General features: G+C 46.9%; 1 protein-coding gene across 1 annotated transcript in view; it reads left to right on the forward strand.

Moving 5' to 3' along the window:
* Positions 1-25,422, forward strand: part of STAB2 (stabilin 2) — a 125,977-nt gene that overhangs the window by 84,926 nt on the left and 15,629 nt on the right. The window contains exons 45-61 of the mRNA XM_036301187.1: positions 907-1,026; positions 2,323-2,370; positions 3,516-3,599; positions 4,848-4,994; positions 5,854-5,994; positions 6,980-7,039; positions 8,030-8,206; positions 9,505-9,594; positions 11,912-12,058; positions 13,302-13,358; positions 14,558-14,684; positions 15,885-16,034; positions 17,562-17,666; positions 18,592-18,699; positions 20,325-20,518; positions 21,929-22,070; positions 24,547-24,680. Coding sequence (XP_036157080.1) covers positions 907-1,026; positions 2,323-2,370; positions 3,516-3,599; positions 4,848-4,994; positions 5,854-5,994; positions 6,980-7,039; positions 8,030-8,206; positions 9,505-9,594; positions 11,912-12,058; positions 13,302-13,358; positions 14,558-14,684; positions 15,885-16,034; positions 17,562-17,666; positions 18,592-18,699; positions 20,325-20,518; positions 21,929-22,070; positions 24,547-24,680 — 2,031 coding nt within the window. The remainder of the gene's footprint in view (positions 1-906; positions 1,027-2,322; positions 2,371-3,515; positions 3,600-4,847; positions 4,995-5,853; positions 5,995-6,979; positions 7,040-8,029; positions 8,207-9,504; positions 9,595-11,911; positions 12,059-13,301; positions 13,359-14,557; positions 14,685-15,884; positions 16,035-17,561; positions 17,667-18,591; positions 18,700-20,324; positions 20,519-21,928; positions 22,071-24,546; positions 24,681-25,422) is intronic.

Below are 25,422 nucleotides of genomic sequence, written 5' to 3' on the forward strand. Positions count from 1 at the left end.
AGAAACATCAATGATGAAAGAGAATCATGGACTGGCTGCCTCCTGCACACCCCATACTGGGGATTGAGCCTGCAACCTGGGCATGTGCCCTGACCGGGATTTGAACCATGACTCCTGGTTCATAGGTTCACACTCAACCACTGAGCCACACTGTCCAGGCAGGAGTCAGTTTTCTTAAGCAGCTCACTGAGCTGTGTCCGTGAGGCAGGAATCTGGGTGGTAGGTCACTCCTGGGCAGAAATATCATGTCCACAAATACTTTTGGAATGTGGATTGGAAGGGAAGATTTTGCAGCTGGCCTTGAAGACTGGTGACCGTCTCTGGATTTGTTTCTCTGGAGCTTTCCATTTTTCCCCCTCTTGGAAACTCTGCTTAGTCTCTCAGAGCCCTTCTTGGTGTTCCCATGGATGTCAGCTTTGGACTGCACTTTGCTTTGTCCATATCTTAGGTCTCTGCCCCATTCTCCTCAGTTTATAAGCTCTTTGCCAACAAGGACAATGTTTGGCATCATTTTATACCTACTTCCTTCTGGCTGGTGTCTGCTACCTTTGCTATGAGGGCATCGGAGTTTAACCTAAAGATGGGAGGAGTCAACCAAGATCGGGGCCTTTCTAGTTAAGCCCCAGGTGCCGAGAAATTCCCCCTGGGCAATTGGGGGCTTATCAATATAGAGCTGGAGGCCTGCTCAGATGGACCTGGCGCTTTGGGATACAAGGCTGGGGAGGAAGGCAGCCCCTACAACTGTAGGGGATTGGAAGGCAAGGTCAGGAAAGGGGCAGATATTGCAAACCAGTCAGGGAGGAGGCAAAAAATAAACTTCAATACAGAAGTGCTCTGTGAACACTGGCACAGCTGACAGACTTCCTGGTCTGACTCTGATCCCTCACCCCTTGGAAATTTTACCAGAGAAATGGCGGCTGTAGTGAATTTGCCATCTGCAGCCACACGGGAGAAGAAGAGAGGACCTGTACTTGCAAGCCAAACTACATTGGGGACGGGTTCACCTGCCGCGGCAACATCCATCAGGTAACGCAAGGCATGTTCCATGAAGTCAACTCTGCTTCCCTCCCTGCGCCGAGGTCCCGGTTGCTAAGGGACATGCAGGAGTTGTATAATGTGGGAAGCTTTCGAACCACGGGAATGACTGTCTTGACATTAATTGGCAGTGAAAACAAAGGCGATCTGCCCATGGGAACTCATTTGACCTGGAATGTAGTGATTCAGATGGATGGTTCTAGAGTCAGAAGCATCTGGGTTTGGATTCAGCTCTGCCAGTTGGTAATGTGACTTTGGGCAGATTACATCACCTCTCCGTGCATTCATTTTCTAATGTGGAAAAGAAAATAATGGTACCGGCTGCATCAGGTTGTCGTATTAAATGAGATGATGTGTGCAACGGGCACGGAGAACAGTGACTCGGAGGCAGGAGCATGCTGCACAGGGTATGAAGATGAGGCCGTAGGACATTTGTAGATTTCTACCTGTTATAATGTGAACATCTGTTATTTGATTTAAAGACAGGCTAGAGCCGTGGTCGGCGGATCGCGAGCCACATGCGGCTCTTTGGCCCCTTGAGTGTGGCTCTTCCACAAAATACCACGTGCGGGCGAGCACGTACAGTACGATTGAAACTTCGTGGCCCATGCACAGAAGTCGGTATTTTGTGGAAGAGCCGGTATTTTGTGGAAGAGCCACGCTGAAGGGGCCAAAGAGCCGCATGTGCCTCGCAAGCCGCGGTTTGCCGACCACTGGGCTAGAGCATTCCATCTGATCCAAAATTCATGTCAATTGAGAAACTTAATCTGCCATAAATCTAGAACTCATTTTTTAAAGATACTTGAGCTTTAACACACAAAAAGAGACCCCAGGGACATACACACAGAAGAAAGGCCATGTGAGGGCACAGTAAGAAGGCCACAGTGATCTGCAAGCCAAGGAGGGAGGCCTCAGAAGAAGCCAGACCTACTGACACCTTGATCTTGGACTTCCAGCCTCCAGAACTGTGAAAAAATAAATGTCTGTTGTTGAAAAAGTAATAAAAATATTTGAACTTTTAAAAAATACTCCTAAAGCTCAGATGTTTCTGGAAATGGCTGAATCAGGTGGAGACTCCAGAAAGGTCTTGGAACTCAACAGTGTGTCCACATAGTCATTCTGAACATCAGCTGTAGGTGGAGCTGGAAAAGGGCCCATGGTAGCACAGTCCCAGCTGAAAGGATGGTAGACGTTCTCGATCTTAGAGAAACCGCCCTGCAATAACCCTGTGTTGTTCTTGTGTACAGTTCACAGACACTAAGTGAACTGCCCTCTTTCTGTTTCCAGGAGCTTCCCAGGAACCCCAAAACTTCCCAGTATTTCTTCCAGCTGCTGGTAAGAGTGTGTGTGTGTGTGTGTGTGTGTGTGTGTGTGTGTGTGTGTGTTTGTGTGTGTGTATGGCTGTAAGAGCTGAGTCTCAGGCCAGATACAGGATAAGCCTATAGCCTCTGGAGTGGGTGCAGGTAGAAGAAAGTCTGGAAACCTGGATTTCTGGAGGGGACTCTGTGTTGGTCATTTATGAACTTTTCATGCCTCAGGTGGGCAGCATGAAAGAGTGAAAAACTGTCACACTGGCCCGTTCTACACATAAAAATGAGGTATATGAAAAAATTGCCATCATACTGTGGAGAAAAGAAGCATTGCTGGGGCAACTGGTTAACTCTTTGGGTGAACATATTATGGTAGATCTTTCTGCACATTATACATCTGAATAAGTTCTAGATATGTTAACCCTACCAGACCGCTGTACCGATTTTTCAGTAATTTCCACACAAAGGTGGAATATTGGCGCTAGATGAAAGGTAGATGAAAGGTAGACCTATTTTCTACAATGTCTCCAAGTTCCATCTTATTCTAACCACTTGTTTGCATGTAAGTAACATTTTTCTATATCATGTTGGTTTTTCTCTTTAATGCTCAGGAGCCCAGGTATAGTGGACAGTTAGGTTCAGGGCCTCAGGTCTGGTAGGATTAATAATAAAAGATAAAAATCCAGAGAAATAAAATCATAAAATCTAGAAGAAAATATAACCATAGGATGTTAGTATTGGCAACAAGACCATTAGAACCGTTCATCCTATGACCTACATTTGTATTATGTCCCAAATATGTAAAACATTTACATGTGGAAGAGACACTGGAAAAGAATACCTGAAAATAGCAGGGGATTCTGGGTAGCTATTTTCTTCTTTATACTGTATTTTCAAATATTTAATACAATAAGCATATGTTATTTGGATAACCAGATAAAAATAAGCATTATTTCATTGACAAGGGAGCTGAATGAACTTGAATCTGAGACTGAATGAAGCACAGATCTCCCCATCAGTATCCACACACACCACCACCACCACCACCACCACCACCACCACCACCCCACCCCCACCCCCGCCTGCCACCCCCATCTGCTCCCTCTGCCCTTGGAGCCCTGCCTGTATTTACGTTCTGTACGCATGTCGCCCCCACCTTGCTTCCCACAGGAGCACTCTGTGCGAGACCTGGCTGGTCCAGGCCCCTTCACCGTTTTTGCACCTTTGTCGGCAGCCTTTGATGAGGAACTTCGGGTAAGCGTGGAGCTTAGGCAGATGGAAGAGGCCTGGGACTAGAACACAGTCTTTGGGTGTCACCCCAGAACCAACAATGGATACATTTGTGGGAGGGAGATTTAAGATCAGCTGGAGTTGACCAATAATGGAAGGGGCTGCCTCTCAGCATTAGGACCCCTATCAGGGGAAGCATTCAAGGGGATTTGGAGTATTCACTGGCTAGAGACTGTCTAAAGGACATTCCTGAATACATTAGAAGGTTGGAAAAGATCAACAATTCTTAAATGATCCAAACTTCCCATCAGCCAAAAAATAAATAAATAAAAGGAATGTTGAATTAAAGGGATTTAAATAGGGTTGGGTTTTTTTGCAGGACTTATCAGAATGTTCTAACACTCACTAAGACTCTTCATACTGGGTTGCCCATTAATATATTATAATGTAGCAAACATTTATTGAGTGTACCACTGTTTCCAGTGCCTTATGTAGATTAATTCATTTAGTCCTCATGACAACCCTGTGATGATGTGCTATTATTATCCCCATTTTACAGTCCAGGGCACTGAGAGGAGTAACTTTCCCAAGGTCACCTGACTAGACAATGGTGGTACAAGGGCTCAAACATGTCCCAGAGTCTGTGTTATTAACCACCACACACATGGCCTCTCTGTGCATATATTTTAGACACCAGCAACGCAAGGACACAAAAAATAACTTCCAAAAAAAATGGACATCTGATAGATTTTTTTTAAAGCACCAGAGGAGTTATCATCATAAAACAGTGAGAACCATGTGGGCTTATATTACACCTACTTTATGGCTCATTTTGTTTGCATTTTGATTCACGAATGGAGAAGCATTGTGATCTCTCCCATCTTAAAGGTTTAAATCTGGCCCGGGCACCTCTCCGAGACGGGGAACGGATGCAGTGTTTCCCAGTACCTTCCTCAAGAAAACTCTTCTTTAAGTAGCATCTCACAGAACTTGGGGTCCTTGCCACGTGTTGTAAAATGCTGGACCAAAGGAACCCCGAGTTCCCTTCCACCCTGAGATCCCAAATGGAAGCAGGACAAGAATCAGGGCCACGTTCTCCCTCTTGCCTGCACAGTCTCTGACCTGAGCACACGCCAACCCTGACTCCCACTTCCCAGGGCCCGGGTGGGGAGAAAGATGTGGGGGAGCCCCTGGAGTACAGAACAGCGACAGGGAAAGTGGGGGCGAAGGCTCCTGGCTCTGACAGGAAAACCCTCTGACTTTCCATTACAGATTGAAGACTGGGCCATACAGGGCCTCATGCCCCAGGTTCTTCGGTATCATGTGGTCGCCTGCTACCAGCTGCTCCTAGAAAACCTGAAATTGACCCCAAATGTTACTTCTCTGCAAGGGGAGTCCATTGTCATCTCCGTCTCTCAGGTAAGAAAGGCCACCTCAGCAAGGTGCCCATTTTCCTTGAGCCTTCTTTCTTCTCCTCTTTCTTATGTTAATACCAGGAATAATAAAAATAATAACAACAACGAACTCATATCGTGATTTCTATATGCCAGATACTAAGTGTTCCGTGTGTATGAACCCATAGAATCCTCAAAATAATCCCATAATATAGATATTATTTTTCTCAATTTATAAATTAAGAAACTGAACTCAGAGAAGTTAAGTAACTTGTCCAAGGTCACACAGTAAGTAAATAGGAGAGCTGGAATTCCAACTCAGAGGCAAGGCAGATTCAGGTGGTCAACAGAACTGCTTTTGGGAGCATTACCCAGAAGCTGGAGAGGGATGAAAGCTTTTGATGGAAGCCACTTGACCATGCTGGGCCACTCCCCCCACCACACACACACACACACACACACACACACACACACACACACCCCACACACACACCACACACAAATGGTGGCTGTCAAATTCATTGCAAAAGGGGGGAAAGTGTGTAGTGGGCAGAGGGAAGGGTTGGTGATATAGAGAGCCCATGTGAACCAGATGTCAATTTTGATCCACTTGTTACTTCATATTTGAGAATCACAGTGAAATGACTGTTTGGGTTGATTATTTGCCATTCACTCCTTCAGGTGAAAAATACATTCTTATCTCCGTTTCCTCTTTATAATCATAATAAAAAACGTGCTAAACTTGCATCTTCAGATTTTGCCCACAGATCTCCTTGAACATTCACTTGTATGACAATTTAACCCGGTGAGCATTCAGAAAGAAGCAATGTTTGTGTCTGTTTCTATTTGTGCTCATTTCTTTTCTCTCTTTTGGTTGATTTCAGGACACGGTGACTATAAATAATAAAGCTAAGATCATATCCAGTGATATCATCAGCACCAATGGAGTCATCCACATCATAGACAAAGTGCTGTCTCCCAAAAACTTGCTTGTCACCCCCAGAGATGCCGCTGGAAGGGTTCTGGTGGGTGAACTCACTGTCATGCTCTCCGCACAGAGGCTCGGTGTGCTAGTAATTTACTCTCTCCATTCTCATTGAGAGGCATCATTTTGAGACATTTTAATTTTACTGCTTCAATCTCAAGCACGTATTAAAAGCCTAGTAAATATTATTCTTAGTAAGAGGCAAATAAGTGAGTCTATTTTAAATAAATAAATGGATTTTATTAGTTTTCTTTAGTGTCCACAAGGGCAGGTGGTCTTGCATAGATACTGAAGGTGGAGAAATTACATAGATGGATGTTTGATTGATAGATAGATAGATAGATAGATAGATATCACTAAACTAGACCTGGAGTAAGACCCCTCAATTGACAGAAAAGATAATTTTAGTTTTTATTGTTATTTATTCATTTTGGCCAGCGTTCTTCATTGCAGACAACAGGATCCACTATGCCTAACTTAAACAAAAAGGAGTTTCTTACGAAATTGACATCCCCAAATCTCTGGAAAGCCAGGGAGCCTAATGCAGATGCTGCACAGCTGGGCACACCACAGCCCAGGATACCCGCAGAGGGAGGGCCCCTGACTTGCCCTGTAACAGCCTTGCCAGTGCCATCTGTCCCAGCCTCACCACCTAGGGCACAGGAGTCTGGCACCAGAGGCCTTCACCGGGTGTTTGTCAGAACAGCTGGTCTCCCTGCCAGCAGCCACTGCCACCTCCTGTTGTTTCTTTCCACCAATAAGTCTTGTACAAGCGCTTCTCCTCGGAGAACCCTATGTCACATGGGGCTCTAGCTGCAAGGCAGTCTGGGAAATGCAGTGCTTAGCCTTCTAGCCTCTGTAATGCAGGAAGTCAAGGGCAGACCGGAGCTGGGGTGGATGCCATGAGCCAATCCACGGAACCTGCCGTATTATCTTACCCTCATTGCATCCTGTTGAGTTTTTGTTAAAGTGCTTTGTGAACTGCATGAGAAAAGGTATCATTCCCGTTCTAATCATCTTTGCAGCAAAATCTTACGACACTGGCAAGGAACCACGGCTACAGCAAATTTAGCAACTTAATACAGGTAAACACCTAGGACAAAAGTTACCCAGGGAGTAACCGGACCGAAGAGGTTTGGTTTTTGGAGGGCGTGTGTGTGTGTGTGTGTGTGTGTGTGTGTGTGTGTGTTGTGGGGAGGTGATTGCTGTTGGTTTGGTTTTCTGTTGTTTTGTTTGTTTGGCCCACACCCAGCTGTCCTGGGATCTGTATAGGGAAGTCATAATTTTCCAGAGAACAACGTCTTTCTCTGCCACTCCATCCCCAAACGCTGTATGGTTTGTTCATCTACACGGTGTACATGGGCCGTGTTAGAAATTGGAGGGTATGAGGCTGAGCAAGGAAGGGAATGAGGGTGCACCAGCCCCTGACCCAGGTGCTTCACATCTGGAATGATCACCTGCTGTGTAGTGATGGAGAAGCTGAGGTGGAGTCGGGGCATCGATGCCCATGAGACAGGTAGAAATTGCATTTCAAACTATAACCTTCTGACTTCAGAGACTGTTCCCATGAATTGAGTAGAAAAACTTCTTGTTCAAACAAATATTGCAGAGGTTCTAGAAGGCTCTCAAAACGACCTCTCCCCATTCATCTGGAAATTTATTCTTTTTTATCTATGTGATCTAGAAATCTTATAAATATACAGAAGTATATCAGTATTGGATAGGGTTCATTTTTTTTAAATGAGATATGAGACAAGTGCTAAATGGGTTTTCCGGAAAATAAAATATTTGGGCAAGAGAAGCAAAAATAAATTTTTTAAAGATACTCACTAAAGTTTATTTTCTATTAACACAAGCCCAGAGTTTGACTTCCTGTTTTGCTTTCTAAGAAAATGAGGGTCCAATAAAAGAAAAAGAAGAAAAAAGAAAGAAAGAAAAGAAAATGAAGGTCCAAATGGCTGGAGTGTGGGCCTCTAGTGTCTGGCTGGGCCACGGGGTGGGCAGGAGGGGACCCCAGCTGCCTTTAGGCCGCACCGCTGGGTTTGGCTGAGCATGTGACTGGCCCTGTGTTTCAGGATGCTGGTTTGCTGAGCCTCATCATGGATCCCATCCACACCCCGGTCACTCTCTTCTGGCCCTCCGACCAAGCCCTCCAAGCCCTACCCCGGGAGCAGCAGAACTTCCTGTTCAACCAAGGCAACCAGGACAAGCTGAAGGAGTATCTGAAGTTCCATGTGATCCGAGACGCCAAGGTATTTTGTTTTCACGCAGACATGAGTGCAGGGCAGCCCTGGGAGGGATGCGACCCAGGAATCGTGAGCAGCCCCTGCCCCATTGTGTCCTCTGACTGGTCATTAACTGGCCCTGCGGTTTAGCACACCTCATCCTGTTGCTCCAACCTACCTTCTATTTTCTAACTTTCACCGATACCCAGAGGCAGCCTTCCTGTCTTGTACAGCAGATCAGCTTTTTTGCCTCCATCATTCACGTGGTAAGATGGCTGCGGACGGCAGTCCCCAAGTCTCTCCAGATGACTCTTTCTCTCCTGATTCTAAAGTTTCTAGACAAAGGACTGGTTCATTCAGCTGTGATCAGTTCCTCATTCCTGAACCAGTCCACTGTGCTCAGGGAATGGAGATCTTGCTAAAACCCTCGACCAGGACCCATGTTTCTCTCCAGGAGTAAACCTGTCCAATCCAAACAAACCAAATGTCCAAACTATGGTTAATTCATAGGATCTGTTTGTTTCCTGGGGCTGACATAACAAGTTACCACTGATGGGGGGTGGGGGGAGAGCTTGAAATGACAGAAACGTATTTTCTCAGAGTTCTGGAGGCTGGAAGTCCAGAATCAAGTCCGGAAGTTCCTCTTCCAAGCTCTAAGGAAGAACTTGGCCCATGCTTTTCTCCTGGCTTCTGGTGGTTGCTGGCATTCCTTGCACATCTTGGCATTCCTTGGCTTGTGGGCGCATCCTGCACATCTCTGCCTCTGTTGTCACAAAGCTGTCTCCTCCCTGAGTGTTTCTAGGTCTTCACGCGGCATTCTCTCCTCTCTTCTTCTTATAAGGACTCCAGTCATATTGGCTTAGAGCCCCGCTCTACTCCAGTATGACTTCATCTAAGCTAATTACATTAGCAAGGAACTTGTTTCTAAGTAAGGCCACATTCTAAGGCAATGGGGGTCAGGACTCTGACTTTGGGGAGGGGACAAAATTCAACCCATAACAGCACCATTTCCCCAACCTACTCCTCCTGCCATTGGCTTCATACACCCACACGCATCTTCCATAAACTCCCACACATAGACGGGAAACGGGAGGGTGACTGAACCCAGTCCCACTGGCGGGACCTTCCCTACAGAAAGAACGTCCAGGCTCCTAGAGGGTCTGTAATGTATTCGTCCTTTTGATTATACCTACTATCACTTTAAAGCTGGAATTACTAGAACTCTTGAAAAAACTTGCGTCCGAATTTGGCTTGTTGGCAAAGCTCCTTTGGCCCCTTCCTCAGCCCAAATTTGGGGCATTCATGTGGCATCCTGGCTGCTACAGGTTCTGTCGGTGGATCTGCCCAGATTGGCTGCCTGGAAGACCCTGCAAGGCTCCAAGCTGAGTGTGCAGTGCGGCGATGACAGTGACATTGTGAGTACCCTTGCACAGGTGGGGGTTGGCAGCACATTAGCAGCATTCCCCAACCACCGCCCTTTCAAAGAGACGTTCATACTTTCCTGTCACTGACAGCAAGCTCTTTTCCTCGCCGCCTTGAGGGGTATCTCCCCGAGAGTAAATAAGCGGGTATGAAGAACCTGATCAATCCTGGGTCACCTAAGCCCGGGGAGCAGGTGTCAGGGAGCCCCCTTCCTCTTTCATGTGTGGAGCAGCTTTTAAGTTAGTTAGTTAGTTAGTTAGTTAGTTAGTTAGCTAGTGGTGGAGGATTTATTTTCCAGTGTGAGACACTACCCTGGAGCAGGAAAGCATGCTGTCATTCCTTTCCCTCCTTCCTAGCCCCTAGGTGACCTCATCTCTAGGCCTCTCTTAGTGATCAGAACCAGCTCTGGATCCAACAGAGAGAAAGTTTGCCATTTTCACCTTCCCTGGCTAGTTCCTGAACAAACTTACCTTCCTGTAACTCCATATGATGAATGGATATGATAGGAATGGATATGATATCACCTGTACATAAAGGTAAACCCAAAATGACAGTGACTTAAATATACAAAGGTTTCTCACTCTTATAAAGGAAATCGGAAGGTGGCTCCTCCAGAGCTAGTATAATGGCTCCGTGAGGGAGCTCCTCCTGTCTTTCTGCTCTTCAGCACATGCGTCCAGCCTTAAAGTGACCTCAAGGTCCAACATGGCTGCTGGAGCTCCAGCATCACGTCCACTTTCCAGGCAATAGGAAGGACAAATGGCAAAGGGGTGCAACTCCCAGATGAGTAGATTCCATTTAGGAATCTTCTGAGAAGTCCCATACAACTTTCTGTTTACAAGGGATGATCAACCAGAATCCCTTTGGTATTTGGATTGGAATTGCATTGACTTTATAACTGAATATGGGGAATGTGAGCACCTTTACAATCCAACTTCCAGAAAGTTACACTCGAGATGAGCTGTACTATCTCCATAGACCAAACTGGACACCCATCAAAGAAATATAATAAGAATGCCCACTGCTCATTCTCTGTGCTGATACAGCTTTCAGAGAATTTGGTAATGTATTGTTTAGTCTGATCTCTATAACAACCCTATGCAATGGAATCATTAACCCTACTTACCTGGTGAGGAAAATTAAACCTCAAAGAAGTCCGCTGACAAGTAGAAGTGGAGGGATTTAATCACAGTTTTCCAGTGTTCTTCCCACTGAATCACATTGTGTCCATCTCATCATAAATACTGAAATTTCTTTTTTTCTTTTCACAGAATTTTCTAAAAATATTTTGCTTCCTGGGGGCGGGGGGCGGGGAATGGGATGTATCTATCAACTTTGCTGGGTGGACCTTAGCAAAGCAAAGTGCTAGGATTGCCCTGGCCTGTTTGGCTAAGTGGATAGAGCATCAGCCTGCAGATCAAAGGGTCCCGAGTTCGATTCCAGTCAAGGTCACATACCTTGGCTGCAGGCTCCTCCCTGGCCCGGGCCCTGATCAGGGCTCATGCAGGAGGCAACCAATCAATGTGTTTCTTTCACATGGATGTTTCTCTCTGTCTTTCCCTCTCTCATCCACTCTCCCTAAAAATATCAATGGAAAAATATCCTCGGGTAAGTACTAACAAAAAAAGGAAAAGAAAAGAAAAGTGCTAGGATTGTTGTAGCATAAAACAAAACGTATCTAGAGCACAAATTACCCAATGCCTAATACATGTGAAAACAGAAGTGGTTATTATTACTGTAAAGGAAAAGCCATCCCTTGTATGTCCTAGGAAGACAGTTGTGTCAGGCACTTTGCTGGGTGCTGGCACTAAGTAAGGAATCTGGGTTACTGCACATGACGTGGCCGTGTCAACAAAGTTTATCCTGAACGTCAGCCAGGCCGCCCTGCGCCATCCTGCTACCCCTGCCGCCACTGTTCTGCTTTGGCAGAGATGGTGTTGCAGAGTGGCCAGCAGTGCGGGCTCCAAGGCTGGCTGGCTGCCTGGTGTGAATGCTGGCACCACCACTGACTGGCTGAGTGACCTTGGGCAAGCTGTTTAACCTCTCGCTGCCTCAGTTTCCCCGGCTGTAAATGGGAACACTAGCAATAATAGCTACACCCTAGAGTTGTGAGGAATAAAAAAAAACTGGCACAGGTAAAGCACGTAGAACATTACTTGGCACTTAATACATGCTAAGTGTTTATATGTATCTCAGTTCTTTCTGAGTCTTGCAAGTGCTGGCTGCATTATATGGCCTAGGAAGTCTAAGAAGGATTGTTTCTCTCTCTCTCTCTCTCTCTCTCTCTCTCTCTCTCTCTCTCTCTCTCAGGGTGAACTCTTCCTGAACAGCCCAACGTGCAGGATTATACAACGGGAGCTCTTATTTGATCTGGGTGTGGCCTACGGCATTGACTGTCTACTCATTGACCCCACCCTGGGGGGCCGCTGTGACATCTTTACTGCCTTCAATGTCTCGGTCAGTCCTAAAAACACTACTCTTATTGTGGTAAGAGAACCTTGAGCCAAAGAATGGTCTCATGACCCTGCATGGGCTCAGATGTCAAACTACTGAGGGCTGTTCTCTTCAGATTCGCAAAGAACAAGCATCTACCTACACCTGCACAGGCCTTGCACATGTTCAGTTATCCACCTGCCCATCTGTCTGTTCATTCCCTCACCATCAGGGAAATGGTTGTTGGGACCAATCGTGTGCCCTGCCAGTCATTTTCAAACCCACCCATCCATTCAGTCGTTCCCTCATTCATTCAACAAGCATGTTTGAGCTTCTGCTATTTTAAACCATATGAAATTGCCATACCTGACAGGCTGTGACTACAAGCATGGCAATTTCACATGGTTGAATCTAATATTTTATGCTACCCGCACCTCCACTCATTTGTTCTTTATTAAGAACATGGGTTAAGCTTCCATCCTAGGCCCTTCACTGTATGAGGCATTTTCCTACTTCCCACTTAACCATCTACCCACTACCACTCACTGAGTTTGGTTCGATACTCATCTTATCCCTACTATAATCCAATAATAGAAGTAGTTATCATCAATTCTATTATATAGACTTGGAAACTGAGTCTTAAAGAGGTGAAGTGACTTACATGGAAAAGTCTGTCACCATTTGATTTGGGGATCTGGCAACCTGGAGGCATTTGATAAATATCCCAAATTATTAGAATACCTATCAGCCAAAGTAGGAGATGAAAATCCAGTTATCCTTTCTGCTACAGAGGTGGTGGCCTTCTTAATTTCCAAAGTATATTCACACACATTTTTTCAGCTAATCATTTTTTCCTCACCAACCCCCTGAAATACAAGAATTATTATGCCTACCTTATAGATCAGAAAACTAAGCACCAAAAAAGGTGACTGGCCGAAATATCCCAGCTGATTTGTAATGTTATTGACACCTGCATCCACGTTTCCCACTAGTATACCATATGCCTGCGTGATGCTACGCTGGTCCACCTCTGTGGAACAGGGAACTGTTCGTCGCTGAGAACTCAACCAAGGAGCTGAGGTCCAAGACAGACCTTCAGAATTCTCTGTGGCAAAGCTGACCTGTGTTTGCTGTTATATTCTTGATCATAGTCAGAATTGTAATCAAGATTCAGTTCTTAGTCAACTCATCAAAACATTCACTAGGGGCGTTTCCTTGTGCTTCCTAATATTCTTGATTTTTAAGTGTTTCTTTTCTTGACTACTAGGGGGATTGTGGGAGCTGTACCTTCACTCCCAGCTGCCCGAGGTGGGCGAAACCAATGGTAAGGATGAATGCAACAATAACATTCAGAGAGCAATAGGTTTGTTTCATTATCAGACCCTAATCTGCTGGTTAGTGTAAGTAAGCGTGCATGTCTGTGCATCAGTGGGTGTGTTATATAACTGTAGTTTAAGCCATTCTTTCAACAGCCAGGCCAATTGGGTGAAAAATGAACATTTTTAACCAAGGCAATCTGTAACTCACTGCCCAACTTCTAGGAACTGTCTAGAAAAGTCATGGGAGTGTAGACCTAGATCATTATAATGATAAAAAATAATAGCTGGATTTTATTGGCTATTGTTCATGTCCCTGGAGCTACACTGGGTTCTTAGACATTATCCCTATTCCTCATTATAACACTCATAAGAAGCTATTATTACCTCCGCTGGTGAAAAATGTGAGTGGCAGAAAGGGTAAGCAATCAAACATGATCACACAACTAGTAAGGAACAAAGAAAGTCATGTAAAAGTAGTGGTTAAGTCAATGAAATTTGGAGTTCCTAGATAGGGGGTCAAATTCCAGTGGGCAATCCTTGGCAAATCACATAGTCTATGCATTTTTTGACTCTGTAAAAAGGAGCTAATAACTATTCAGTGTGTGGCTGTTAGGGTGTAAGTTTTAAAATGCAGGTTACAGAGCCTACGCATAGTAAGCGTTCATTAAATATTAGTTTTATTACTTATTCCAAAGCCAAGTTCTTTCTATTCTACTAGGAAACCCTCTTAACAAAGACATCCCTGCAAAATGGAAATGTAACTCAGACCCTTCCTTCCGATGATTTGGGGCCTTGCCCTGATAGAAAGCTACCTCTTCCCCACCTTTCACCGGGCACCCTTTGCAAACAAAGCTGGAGAGAGATCTTTCTAGCACTGGGCTCTCCCCCATTCATTTGCCTATCTACGCCCCCAAGAAAAGAATTCCCTGTAAAGGCCATTGAGTCCCATTTTCTTTCTTTTTTTTTCTTTTTTTGACTTTAACTTTTTTTTTATTATTATTAGTTAAGGTATTACAAATGTGTCCTCATCCCCCCCATTAACCCCCAACCTCCCCCACACACACAAACTCATGCTCCCATCCCCCTGTTGTCCATGTCCATTTTCGACTTGGGCGGTACCAGGCTCCCCAAATGGGAGCGGGCTAGAGCCTAAAGGCCAAGCCGGGCAGCAGACAGCAGAGGGCTGTTCACTCTCTTCCTTCAGGGCGTGAAGCAGAAGTGTCTGTACAACCTGTCCTTCAAGAAGAACCTGGAGGGCTGCCGGCAACAGTGCACCGTGGTGATCCCATTGCCCGCGTGCTGCAAGGGCTACGTCGGGATAGACTGCCGGGGTGAGGGCACCTCGGATGGCCGTGAGGTTCCAAAAGGATTGCACAATTGCTGTGCTGCATTTGAAAGTACTGAGATTATAAAGGGCGTGTCTTGGGGGAGGGAGTCCATCCTCCTCATGACTCTACTAAGAAAAGATCCCAACGCAATCGTGCTGCAGAGCTGTATAGCTTTCCTTCGACTTCTTCTCTTGTCACATTTTGGTTCTGACAGAGCTGAGAGTCTAGTGCATGGATTGTGATTGTGTATCGTGCATTTTTGCTTACTAGAGTGGCATAAGGCATTTCCCATGGCGCTAGACATACCATGTTTCACTTTTTACTCTAGTCCGTGATCCTGACAAGTGCCTGAGTTTAAATGCACCTAATAGAATTCTACCCTGGCAGGGTGCTAGACTAACATGACATGTTTAGGCCATTCTTTAAGTGAAAACCCCCCTGTTACTGGATATACAGCATCGTCCTCCCTTTCTTCACCAGGAAAGGGCTCCTTGTCAAAGGGCATTTGGGCCCATCCTGAAACCCCTGGGTCTAGATACCATAATACAGCAGCATAGCAAACGCAAGGCACTTCCTATCGGCCACACATGGGTACTACTTCCCATGTACATCTTCATATTTAAACCTCAAAACCCCTAAGAAGTAGATAACACTGCCATCCCAATTTTACAGGTGAGAACATGGAGGCACAGAGAGAATGAGAAGCAAGTCCAAGGTCCATTTATTCCAGTTCAGTTGAGAGAATTCTGGGCTGGGAGTCCACGCATTCACCCAGCCTCCACTCTCCATCACTAAAGTGTGGACCGTTCCATTTGCTCAGTGCTTTATAGTTTTAAAATGTTCTAAGTTATAGTGCCTCGTTGGATCTTCATGTCACAATGTGGTAGGGCATATCATCATCATCTCATCATCATCTAGAGCTAAGAGATCTGAACCTCAGAGCATGGTCATTATTCAGCCCAGATCTATTCATGCCCAAATACAGTACACAGTTCCGGGTATTACCCTGCCATGGTAGAACCCCATCAGATACATTTAAGTTCAGCGGTTTGCCCTACACATTGAGACATCGTGTGGGTATGTCCCCAGGGCCACAGTCCCTCTGGGCTAATAGAGCTCAGACCCCACAGCTGCGGACGGGTTAGCAGCGCATTTACAAATGCTGGGGAGGCTGTCGAGTCCCTGTAATTTTGTCTCTTCCAGCCTGCCCCGGAGGACCAGATACCCCGTGCAATAACCGGGGTGTCTGCCATGACCACTACTCGTACACGGGAGAGTGTAAATGCAACACTGGCTTCAACGGGACGGCGTGCGAGCTGTGCTGGCCAGGGAGATTCGGGCCTGACTGTCAGCGTAGGTGGCACCCCCGCCCCTGCTCAGCCTCTTGTTCAGCTGAGTGCTCCCTGCCCTGATCCACACCAGTCTCCTGCCCTGGAAGCATGCGTCTTCCCCTCTCCCACCCCCCACCCCCAGCTGCCTCCCCTTACATCCGTGGTTCTCAACCTTCCTCATGCCATGACCCTTTAATACAGTTCCTCATGTTGTGGTGACCCCCAACCATAAAATTATTTTCGTTGCTACTTCATAACTGTAATGTTGCTACTGTTATGAATCGTCATGTAAATATCTGATATGCAGGATGTATTTAGGCGACCCCTGTGAAAGGGTCGTTCGACCCCCAAAGGGGTCGCGACCCACAGGTTGTGAACCACTGCCTTACATGCTCTTCCCCCTTGGATGTGTGCACATTTCCATCCACGGAAAGAGCTGCATCTCTGAAAGTGAGCTCACATCCCCTGCAGCCACCAAGACAAGCTGTGGCTGAGCAACATTCATTCATTCAGTTATTCAACCAACATGTATTATTCAGTCCTTATGAATACTGATAGCTAGTAGCTTATGAAGTGCCTACTATGTGCCAGGCAGATATGTTTTACCATTTAAACCTCACAGCAACACTTTGAGGCAGGTACTGTTGTTATTCCCACTTAGCAGAAGAGGAAACCGAGGCACTCAGAGGCTTAACAGCCAGGAATCGTTCTAAGTTGTAAGGACACAGTGGTGTAGGAGGGGGCAAAGCCCCAACTCTCAGAGGGTGTGTATTCAAAGGGAGAAAACAGATAAAAACTGCAGAAACAATAGTTATAAAGGTATAAATATAAAGACGCAGGGAAGGGGGATGGCAAAAGAGAGTGAGCAAGTGCGAGACGAGCAGGAGCAGGTTTGCCATGAAGCAAGTGGCAAAGAGGCCCGAGCAGCTGAGCAGAGCGAGCACAGAGGAAGAAGAAAGGAAAACATGAAATCTGCAGGTCGCCAGGGGTCAGGTCACATGGAGGCATCTCAGCCTGAGAAAGACCTATGGCATCTGCTCTGGGCGTGATGGTGGCCAGTGGAAGGTTATGAAGGGAGGAGCGTCAGGAGCAGATTAGAAAGGATGGCTCAGCTGCCCTGTGGAGCAGACACTGCCAGAGGGAAGCACAGAAGCAGGTTCACCGTTAGGGAAGCTAATGCAACCTAGGTGAGAGCTGGTATTGTCTGGGGCTGTGGTGGTGCTGGGGGTGGCAAGAAGTGGAAGAATTGGTACATATCTTGAAGATTTTACTGTTAAATAGATTTCTCTGTTAGGGGGCCCCAGATAAGGTTCTCTCCCTCTTCTGTTCTGTTTTCTGGTATAACCTCATTGCCCAGCCATGTCTGCCCCATGATAGCCACTGAATCAGTTGTTTTTTGAATGTCTGGGGGGATGAGTGAATGAGTGAGTGACTATGGCACAAGCAGGCTGCCTCCCACACCAACAATGCAGCCAACAGGTGGTGAGTGAGCTGGTTGATTGGATTTCAATCCCTGATCACTGATCACTGATTACAATTTGCTTCACAGCCTGTGGCTGCTCGGACCACGGACAGTGTGATGAGGGGATCACAGGCTCCGGACAGTGCCTCTGTGAAGCTGGGTGGACCGGCCGCTTCTGTGACACGCAGGCAGGTCTGTCATGGGTGTGAGCAGCCACCGGCAGCACCAGGGGCCAGGAACCCTGCCCTGAGCGTCCAAGTCAGGTTGGGTCTGAGCACCATCTAAAAAAAAAAAAAAAAAGCAGCACAACAGGTGCTCCCTTCGCCACATGAAAAGCTGACTTGGATGTGTGGCCCCAGGCCTCAGGAGGTGTGGCGACTTGAAAGAAACGTAGATGAAAATATTTCATGCAAACCCATGAAACTAGAATGCAGTCCTGTGCAGTCACAGAGGACCCACCTCAGGCAAAGAACACAGGCTCGGGCAGGGACGGGCCCCGGGATCGTGGTCCCGGGCCCCGAGGCTGAGTGCTTTCATAGGAAATACAGTCAGGAATCCCAGATATGATTCCAGATTCTGCTACTTCCCAGACCAGCGGCCCGCTCTGAGCCTTGATGCGCTCATCCTTTGAAAAGAAGTGTGTGTTACACATTTTGCGGAGGGGAGAGGGCTGTTGTGAGGGCTGGAGATCATGGTTTTGAAGGACCCGGTATACGCAGGCTCTTAAAAACAGTAGCTGCCATTATCATTGTCATCATTATCAAGTCATCATTATCTTGATCCTTACTGAGCAGTTTTCTGAGCCTCCTTGTGCCCAGAGCCCTATTGCTGGCAGAAGGTCTGAGATATAAAGGTTAAATTATCTCACGTGAATCACTGCCATTTCATCCCTCTGATTAACACTGCAGAGATAATGTTTTCATATAAAGGAGTAATTCCAGAATCTCGGGATCTCCAGGCTAGAAGGGACCTTAGCAAATCACCCCATTCCTCGGCTGTGAGGGGACACTTGTGAAACACAGTGGCGAGCCAGAGGGGAGTCTTGGGGAGACAGCTTAAGTGGGCCTCACCTCTTCTCACCATGACACAGGATGAACGGTGACCTTCTTCTTTGCAGCTTTGCCCGCAGTGTGCACACCTCCTTGTTCTGCTCACGCTACCTGTAAGGAGAACAACACCTGTGAGTGTAACCTGAATTATGAAGGCGACGGAATAACGTGCACAGGTGGGTCCCCTTTGTGCACGTGGGAAGCAGTCATAGTGTCCGGGCTCCATCCTGGCCCTTCTACCTCCTACCTGGGCCACTTGGCAATACCTACCCCCTCTCTGACTCAGTTTCCTTAATCGGTTTGCTTACACCTGACCTGCCCACCCCCCAGGTCATGGTTTGAAATTGCTTTGCAAACTGTGTTGTGCTTTATTTTATAGTGCTTTTCTAACTCTATGAGTATTCCAGTCTTCAAAAAATTCAGAAGATACACTACAGTATTAAAAAAAAAATAGTTAAAACTACACATACTCTCACTATTTAGTAAGAACCACTCTGAACATTGCAATGTCTGTATCTAGTAGTGAGGATATGGGTTCAGCCACACAGAGACCCAAAGGAACAGTGGCCTAAATATGGCTGATGTTTAGGTGTTTATTTTTATCTCATAGAACAGTTTGGATGGAGGCATCCAGGGCTAACATGAGGTATCACTCTGAAAGGTCGTCTGGGAACCCAGACTCCTTCTATCTTGTTGCTCTGCCATCACTCAGTTGCCTGATCTGAGATAGCCACCACCATAAACACATCCCAGGCAGCAGGAGGGAGAGGGAGAGGAAGGAGATTTAAGGGCACACCTAGTAGTTGCTAAAATCCTGTCTGCTCCTATCCCATTGGTTGGACCCTCATATCTATCACATGTAGCAGGAAGGAATCCTGGGAAATGCAGTCTTTCATTGGGCAACCATGAGCCCAGCTAAAAATCTATAGATAAAGGAGACAATAGGTACTAGGGGAAGCAAACAATCGTGGCCACAAATACTTTCTTTTTTCATGAATAATTATTCACAGAGCTATAGACTTTCCTTACAAAAATGAGATCTCACTGTGCCTGCTGTTTTGTAATCTGCCCCAAGGCAGTCCAGAATGGCTCAGCACTCAACAATGGCAGCAGAGTCCCAGGTCTGTCTTTCTACCCCACCATCCTTAGGGGGAGGCCTTTTGTCCTAATGTCCATTCTCTCGGGGTCTCAAGTGGCTGCAACAACTCTAGGCCAAAAAGCAGGTGAGAGAAATCAGATGGCTTTCCAGCTACTCCTGAGGCTAGAGTACATCTATGACTGTGTTGGAGGGGATTGTGAAAACAAAGGTGCTAAGAGGCAGCACAACAGTGGGGACAGCACAGGCTTCGGAGTCAAACCAACCTGGGTTTACATCCCAGCCCCGCCACGTTCTAGCTCTTTTGCCTTCACCAGATCAGTGAAGGTCTCTGAGTTTCAGTTTGCTCATCTGTAGAATGGGGTCTATCTCACACGTCCTCTGTCGTGGGCTAACTCTACACACACAAATACACGCATAACTGTCCTAACATTAAACACCCAAACTCACACAGAAAAGTGCTACCCAAGTGGAGGCTAGCAGTATGTGACAAGGGGCAGAGGTGGGCTGATGTTGTCAGGCCTGATCTATGAGAGGACTAGCCGCAGGATAGTAGGGTTTGCAAAGGCTAACACAGAGGCCACAGGGCCCCGGGAGAGAGGGCGCTAACATGTTGGGGCCACTGGCCCTGAGGTGACCCACAGCCCAATCTGAAGCCCGTTGCACAGACAGTGGCTCATGAGCCCTCTCTCCCTGCTCTTGCAGTGGTGGATTTCTGCAAACAGAACAACGGGGGCTGTGCGAAGGTCGCCAAGTGCTCCCAGAAGGGCACCAAGGTCTCCTGCAGCTGCCCGAAGGGTTACCAGGGGGATGGTCGCAGCTGCTTGGAGGTAGACCCCTGTGCGGATGGCCTCAACGGGGGGTGTCATGAGCATGCCACCTGCAGGATGACCGGCCCGGTGAGTCTGTCTCCCCGAGATCAGCTTCTGGGGCCTCACTCGGCCTCTTCTCCCCTCTGCTTCCTGTTCGGCCTCTTCCTATGCTTTCTTCCCACCTGGGTCTACTTCTCCTGAAGTCGGCGAGCCAAGGGCAAGGAGGCTTCCTAAGCCAGAAAAGGACCTTCGTGGAAAAACTGGTGAACTCCACAGTCTATTGTTTGGTTAATAGTAATGGACCAGCACTGATTTCTTAGCTTTGACCCGTGTACTATGGTGACATAAGATGTTAACATTAGGGGAGGCTGGTGGAGGGCAGATCGGACGAACTCTCTCTGCTATCTTTGCAACTTTCCTGTACATCTAAAATTATCCAAACTCAAACATTTATTAAAACAGAAAGAGGTGGTAAGAGGTGGCAGGAAAGTGTAGGTTTGGGCACTCCCTCGAGCCTTTTAATTAATTTATTTATATTTTTATTTTTATTTTATTTTTTTTAAAAAGGCACAACAGGCCACCTTCTGTGTTTTTTTTTCTCTTTTTTTAAATATATTTTTATTGATTTCAGAGAGGAAGGGAGAGGGAGAGAGAGATAGAAATATCAATAATGAAAGAGAATCACTGATTGGCTGCCTCCTACACACCCCCTATCAGGGATCGATCCAGGCATGTGCCCTTGACCGGAATCAAACCTGGGACCCTTTGGTCCAAAGGCCGATGCTCTATCCACTGAGCCAAACCGGGTAGGCCCTCAAGTCTTTTTAGAATGGAACCAGCACCTGGAGCCCTATTTATCTGGTGGGAAGAGAAGATGGTGGGGGATAATGTCCACAGTGGTTATAACGTGAACTCAGAGTCAGACAGCCTTTGAGTCTCAGCTCCCGGACTTACACGCCGTCCGGCCTGGGGCTGGCTACGTAACCTCGCTGAGCCTTTGTTTCCTCATTTGCAAGGTGGGCCTCATAATAATGCAGATCCCATAGGATTGTTGTGGGATCAAATGAGATCATTCACTGATTCAACAAATGGTCATCAAGCACCTACTGTGTGCTGTTGCAGGTGCCAGGGATGTTGCAATAAAGCACTTGCATTCGAGCAGAGGGAGGGGCGATGCTCAGTGCAGAACTCATGCACAAGACACTCTCAGGGCGCCTCGAGGGTCAGGAAGAATGTGACCCGGCCAGTGCGGCAGAGGCATGGGGAGTTGCCTTATTGAGGGGTCAGGGAGGCTCCCCTGAGCTGAGATGTAAAGGACGGCATTTCATCATGATCCTGGACAAAGACGACGTGGCAGTTACTTCTTTCCCACTGGACAGGAGAGGCATATGTTCTCGATCCTTCTGAACATTTCCTATGCTGGATGGTGGGCCGCCGAGCACTCGGGGTCCTGGGTCCCAGCCAGGGGGCTTTTTCACCTTTCCGTTCTCCCCACAGGGCAGGCACAAGTGTGAGTGTAAAAGTCATTACGTAGGAGACGGGGTGAACTGTGAGCCGGAGCAGCTGCCCATCGACCGCTGCCTGCAGGACAACGGGCAGTGCCATGCCGATGCCCACTGTGCCGACCTCCACTTCCAGGGTCAGTGTGGCGAGGGGCTGCGGGCCCAAAGCACCTGGTCTTTAGGCAGTGGGAGGGGATGAAGGGTGGGAAGAGGGTCTGTGCAAGAGGAAAAGAAAAACAATTTAACTTTTAAAAAGTAAAAATTTTGCCCTAACCAGTTTGGCTCAGTGGATAGAGCATCAGCCTGCGGACTCAAGGGTCCCAGGTTCGATTCTGGTCAAGGGCATGTACCTTGGTTGCTGGCACATCCCCAATAGGGGGCGTGCAAGAGGCAGCTGATCGATGTTTCTAATTGATGTTTCTAACTCTCTATCCCTCTCCCCTCCTCTCTGTAAAAAATCAATAAAATATATTTTTTTAAAAAAACCTTTAAAAAAAAAAGTAAAAATTTTAACTGCATTAAATTTTACAACTTGCCCTGGCCGGTTTGCCTCAGTGGTTTGAGTGTCAGCCCGTAGACCAAAGGGTCACGGGTTCAATTCCCAATCAAGGGCGCATACCCCGGTTGCAGGTTCCATCCCCAGATGTGCGCAGGAGGCAGCCAGTTGATGCGTTTCTCTCCTGGTGATATCCCTCTCTCGCCCTCCCTCCCTCCTTCCCTTCCACTCTCTCTAGAAATCAATAGAGAAAATATCCTCTGGGAAGGATTTTTAAAAATTGGCAAGTTAATGAACCTTTTAAAATATAAAAAAAATGGGGGCTGGGGACCCCTGAGTGGAGGGGCAAGTAAACTCAGAATTGTACCCTGAGCCTTGAGAATGAGCTGGGAGCTCAAAGGTCCTCTACCATGAATTTTCCTGATACTTGCTTTCCTCGAGTTGCTTAGCAATCCCTGCAACCCTTATTGGAAAAGAGCATAATTAAGGGTTTAAATAACAAAGAGGAAGTGGCTGCCAGGAGCAGAATCAATTTCCTCGCAGTCGTTTGGATAGTAGCACATTGAGTGGCATAGGCTCACCTACTTCCAAGGACGATGTGGATGGCTTATAATAACCCCACAGGTACCATAAAACGAAGTACAGAGGCGCAGCTGACAGGGCATCTTGAAACCTGATGGAGGAAAGCCATGAAGAGCCCACAAACGAGTTCTGAGCCAGGGCAAGGAGGGCTCGGTCTCAGAAAGTGATTCAGGCCACTGCACCTATGACCAACGGACGCCTCTGACGGGGTTGGGTTTGCTTTAGCGAGGCAGTTCTTAGCATCTCAATAATAACTACCGACGTAAGGCCTGTTATGTGCTGTCTTAGTCCATTCGAGCTGCTACAACAAAGTACCGAACTGGGTGGCTCATTAACAACAGAAATTGATTCCTCCCAGTTCTAGAGGAGGAAGTCCAAGGTCAGGGTGCCAGCCAGCACAGTGGGTTCTCGTAAGGACCCTCTTCCGGGCTGCAGACGGCCAACTGCTCGTTGTGTCCTCACAGGGCAGAAAGGACAATGGAGCTCTCTGGGGTCCTTTTCTTAAAGGCTCTGCCCATTCATGCGGGCTCCACGCCCGTGACCTACTTACCTCCCAAAGGCCCCGCCTTCTAATAGCATCACATTGAGGTTAAGATTTCAACATAGGAATTTGAGGAGGACACAAACATTCAGTCCATAACATAAATTAAGCCCTAAGACACCAGTGGGGGTCTACTATGCGTCAGGCACTGTGAGAGGTGGTTTGTTAACATTACTGTCCATCCTACGACATCATTTGGGGATGATCTAGAGCAGGGGTGGGCAAACTTTTTGACTCGAGGGCCACAATGGGTTCTTAAACTGGACCGGAGGGCCGGAACAAAAGCATGGATAGAGTGTTTGTGTGAACTAATATAAATTCAAAGTAAACATCATTACATAAAAGGGTACGGTCTTTTATTTTTTTAGTTTTATTCATTTCAAATGGGCTGGATCCGGTCTGTGGACCATAGTTTGCCCACGGCTGATCTAGAGGGTGCATATAAGCAGGGAAAACATATAGGATAATGACATTGTCTACTTAGAAGAACATTCTAAGTGAGAAATTCAAAAATTTCTAAAAATTTTTGAAAAAAATTTTTAATTCATAAGACCAGGAAAAAAAAACTAATAAGATAGACGACAGTAATTTATCTCATGCTCATGATCCAATTGAAATGAGAGAGAAGAATAGAGAAAAACTGAAGCCAGAGACTCAGACAGATATCTGTCCACCCATGTTCACAGTAGCATTATTCACAATAGCCAAAAGGTGGAAAAAACCCAAATGCCCATCCCCAAATGAATGGGTAAACAAAATGCAGTCTATCCCTACACTGGGAGAGTATTCAGCTTTGAAAAGGAATGGAACTCTGACTCGTGCTACAACATGATCACACCTTGAAAAACATGCTACATGAAATAAGCCAGACACAAAGGGACAAATGGGTGGTTCCACATACAGAGACTCGGGAGCTGGCCTTCTGCTTTGAACGTTCTTCAAAGTTCTTTGCCGGAAATACTGACCTGGGCGGTTCCTCTCCTTCCCTATCTAGATACCACCGTTGGGGTGTTCCATCTCCGCTCCCCTCTGGGCCAGTATAAGCTGACCTTTGACAAAGCCAAAGAGGCCTGTGCCAATGAAGCTGCCACCATGGCGACCTACAACCAGCTCTCCTATGCTCAGAAGGTGGGTCCCCAGTGGGTGGGTACCATGCCAGCAGGGTCTGCTGGGGAGGAGCTACAGGCTCTTCTTGCCATGGGGACACTGGCTGTTGCCTTCTTGGAGGGGAGTGCAGGAAGCTCCTGGAGCTACAATAACAATGTGTCACAGCCACTGGGGGTCTACTATGTGTCAGGCACTGTGAGGGGTGGTTCATTGACATTACTGTCCATCCTTACAACATGCCTGGAGGCACAGATTGGGCAAGTGAGTTCCTGAAAGGTTAAGTAAGGTGTCCAGTGTCACCTAGCCAGGAAGTGGAAGATCCAGTGGTCAAATGTAGACTTGACTCTAAAAGTCTGTTCTTTTTTTTTTAATATATTTTATTGATTTTTTACAGAGAGGAAGGGAGAGGGATAGAGAGTTGGAAACATCGATGAAAGAGAAACATCCATCAGCTGCCTCCTGCACAACCCCCACTGGGGTTGTGCCTGCAACCAAGGCACATGCCCTTGACCGGAACCGAACCTGGAACCCCTCAGTCCACAGGCCGACACTCTATCCACTGAGTCAAACCGGTTAGGGCCAAAAGTCTGTTCTTGACCATGACATTCAACTGCCCAGCAACGGCACAGCCTGGGAGTGTGTACCTCACAGCTGGAGCCCAGGAAGACATCAATGACCACAAGCCTGGCATCTCCCTGAATCCACAAAGCAGTCCAATTTCTCTAGATGAGCTGGATTTCCCTGTGTCTGAAGGGGCCGAGAA

Source organism: Myotis myotis, unplaced genomic scaffold, assembly GCF_014108235.1.
Source record: "Myotis myotis isolate mMyoMyo1 unplaced genomic scaffold, mMyoMyo1.p scaffold_m19_p_3, whole genome shotgun sequence".
Classification (NCBI taxonomy): domain Eukaryota; kingdom Metazoa; phylum Chordata; class Mammalia; order Chiroptera; family Vespertilionidae; genus Myotis; species Myotis myotis.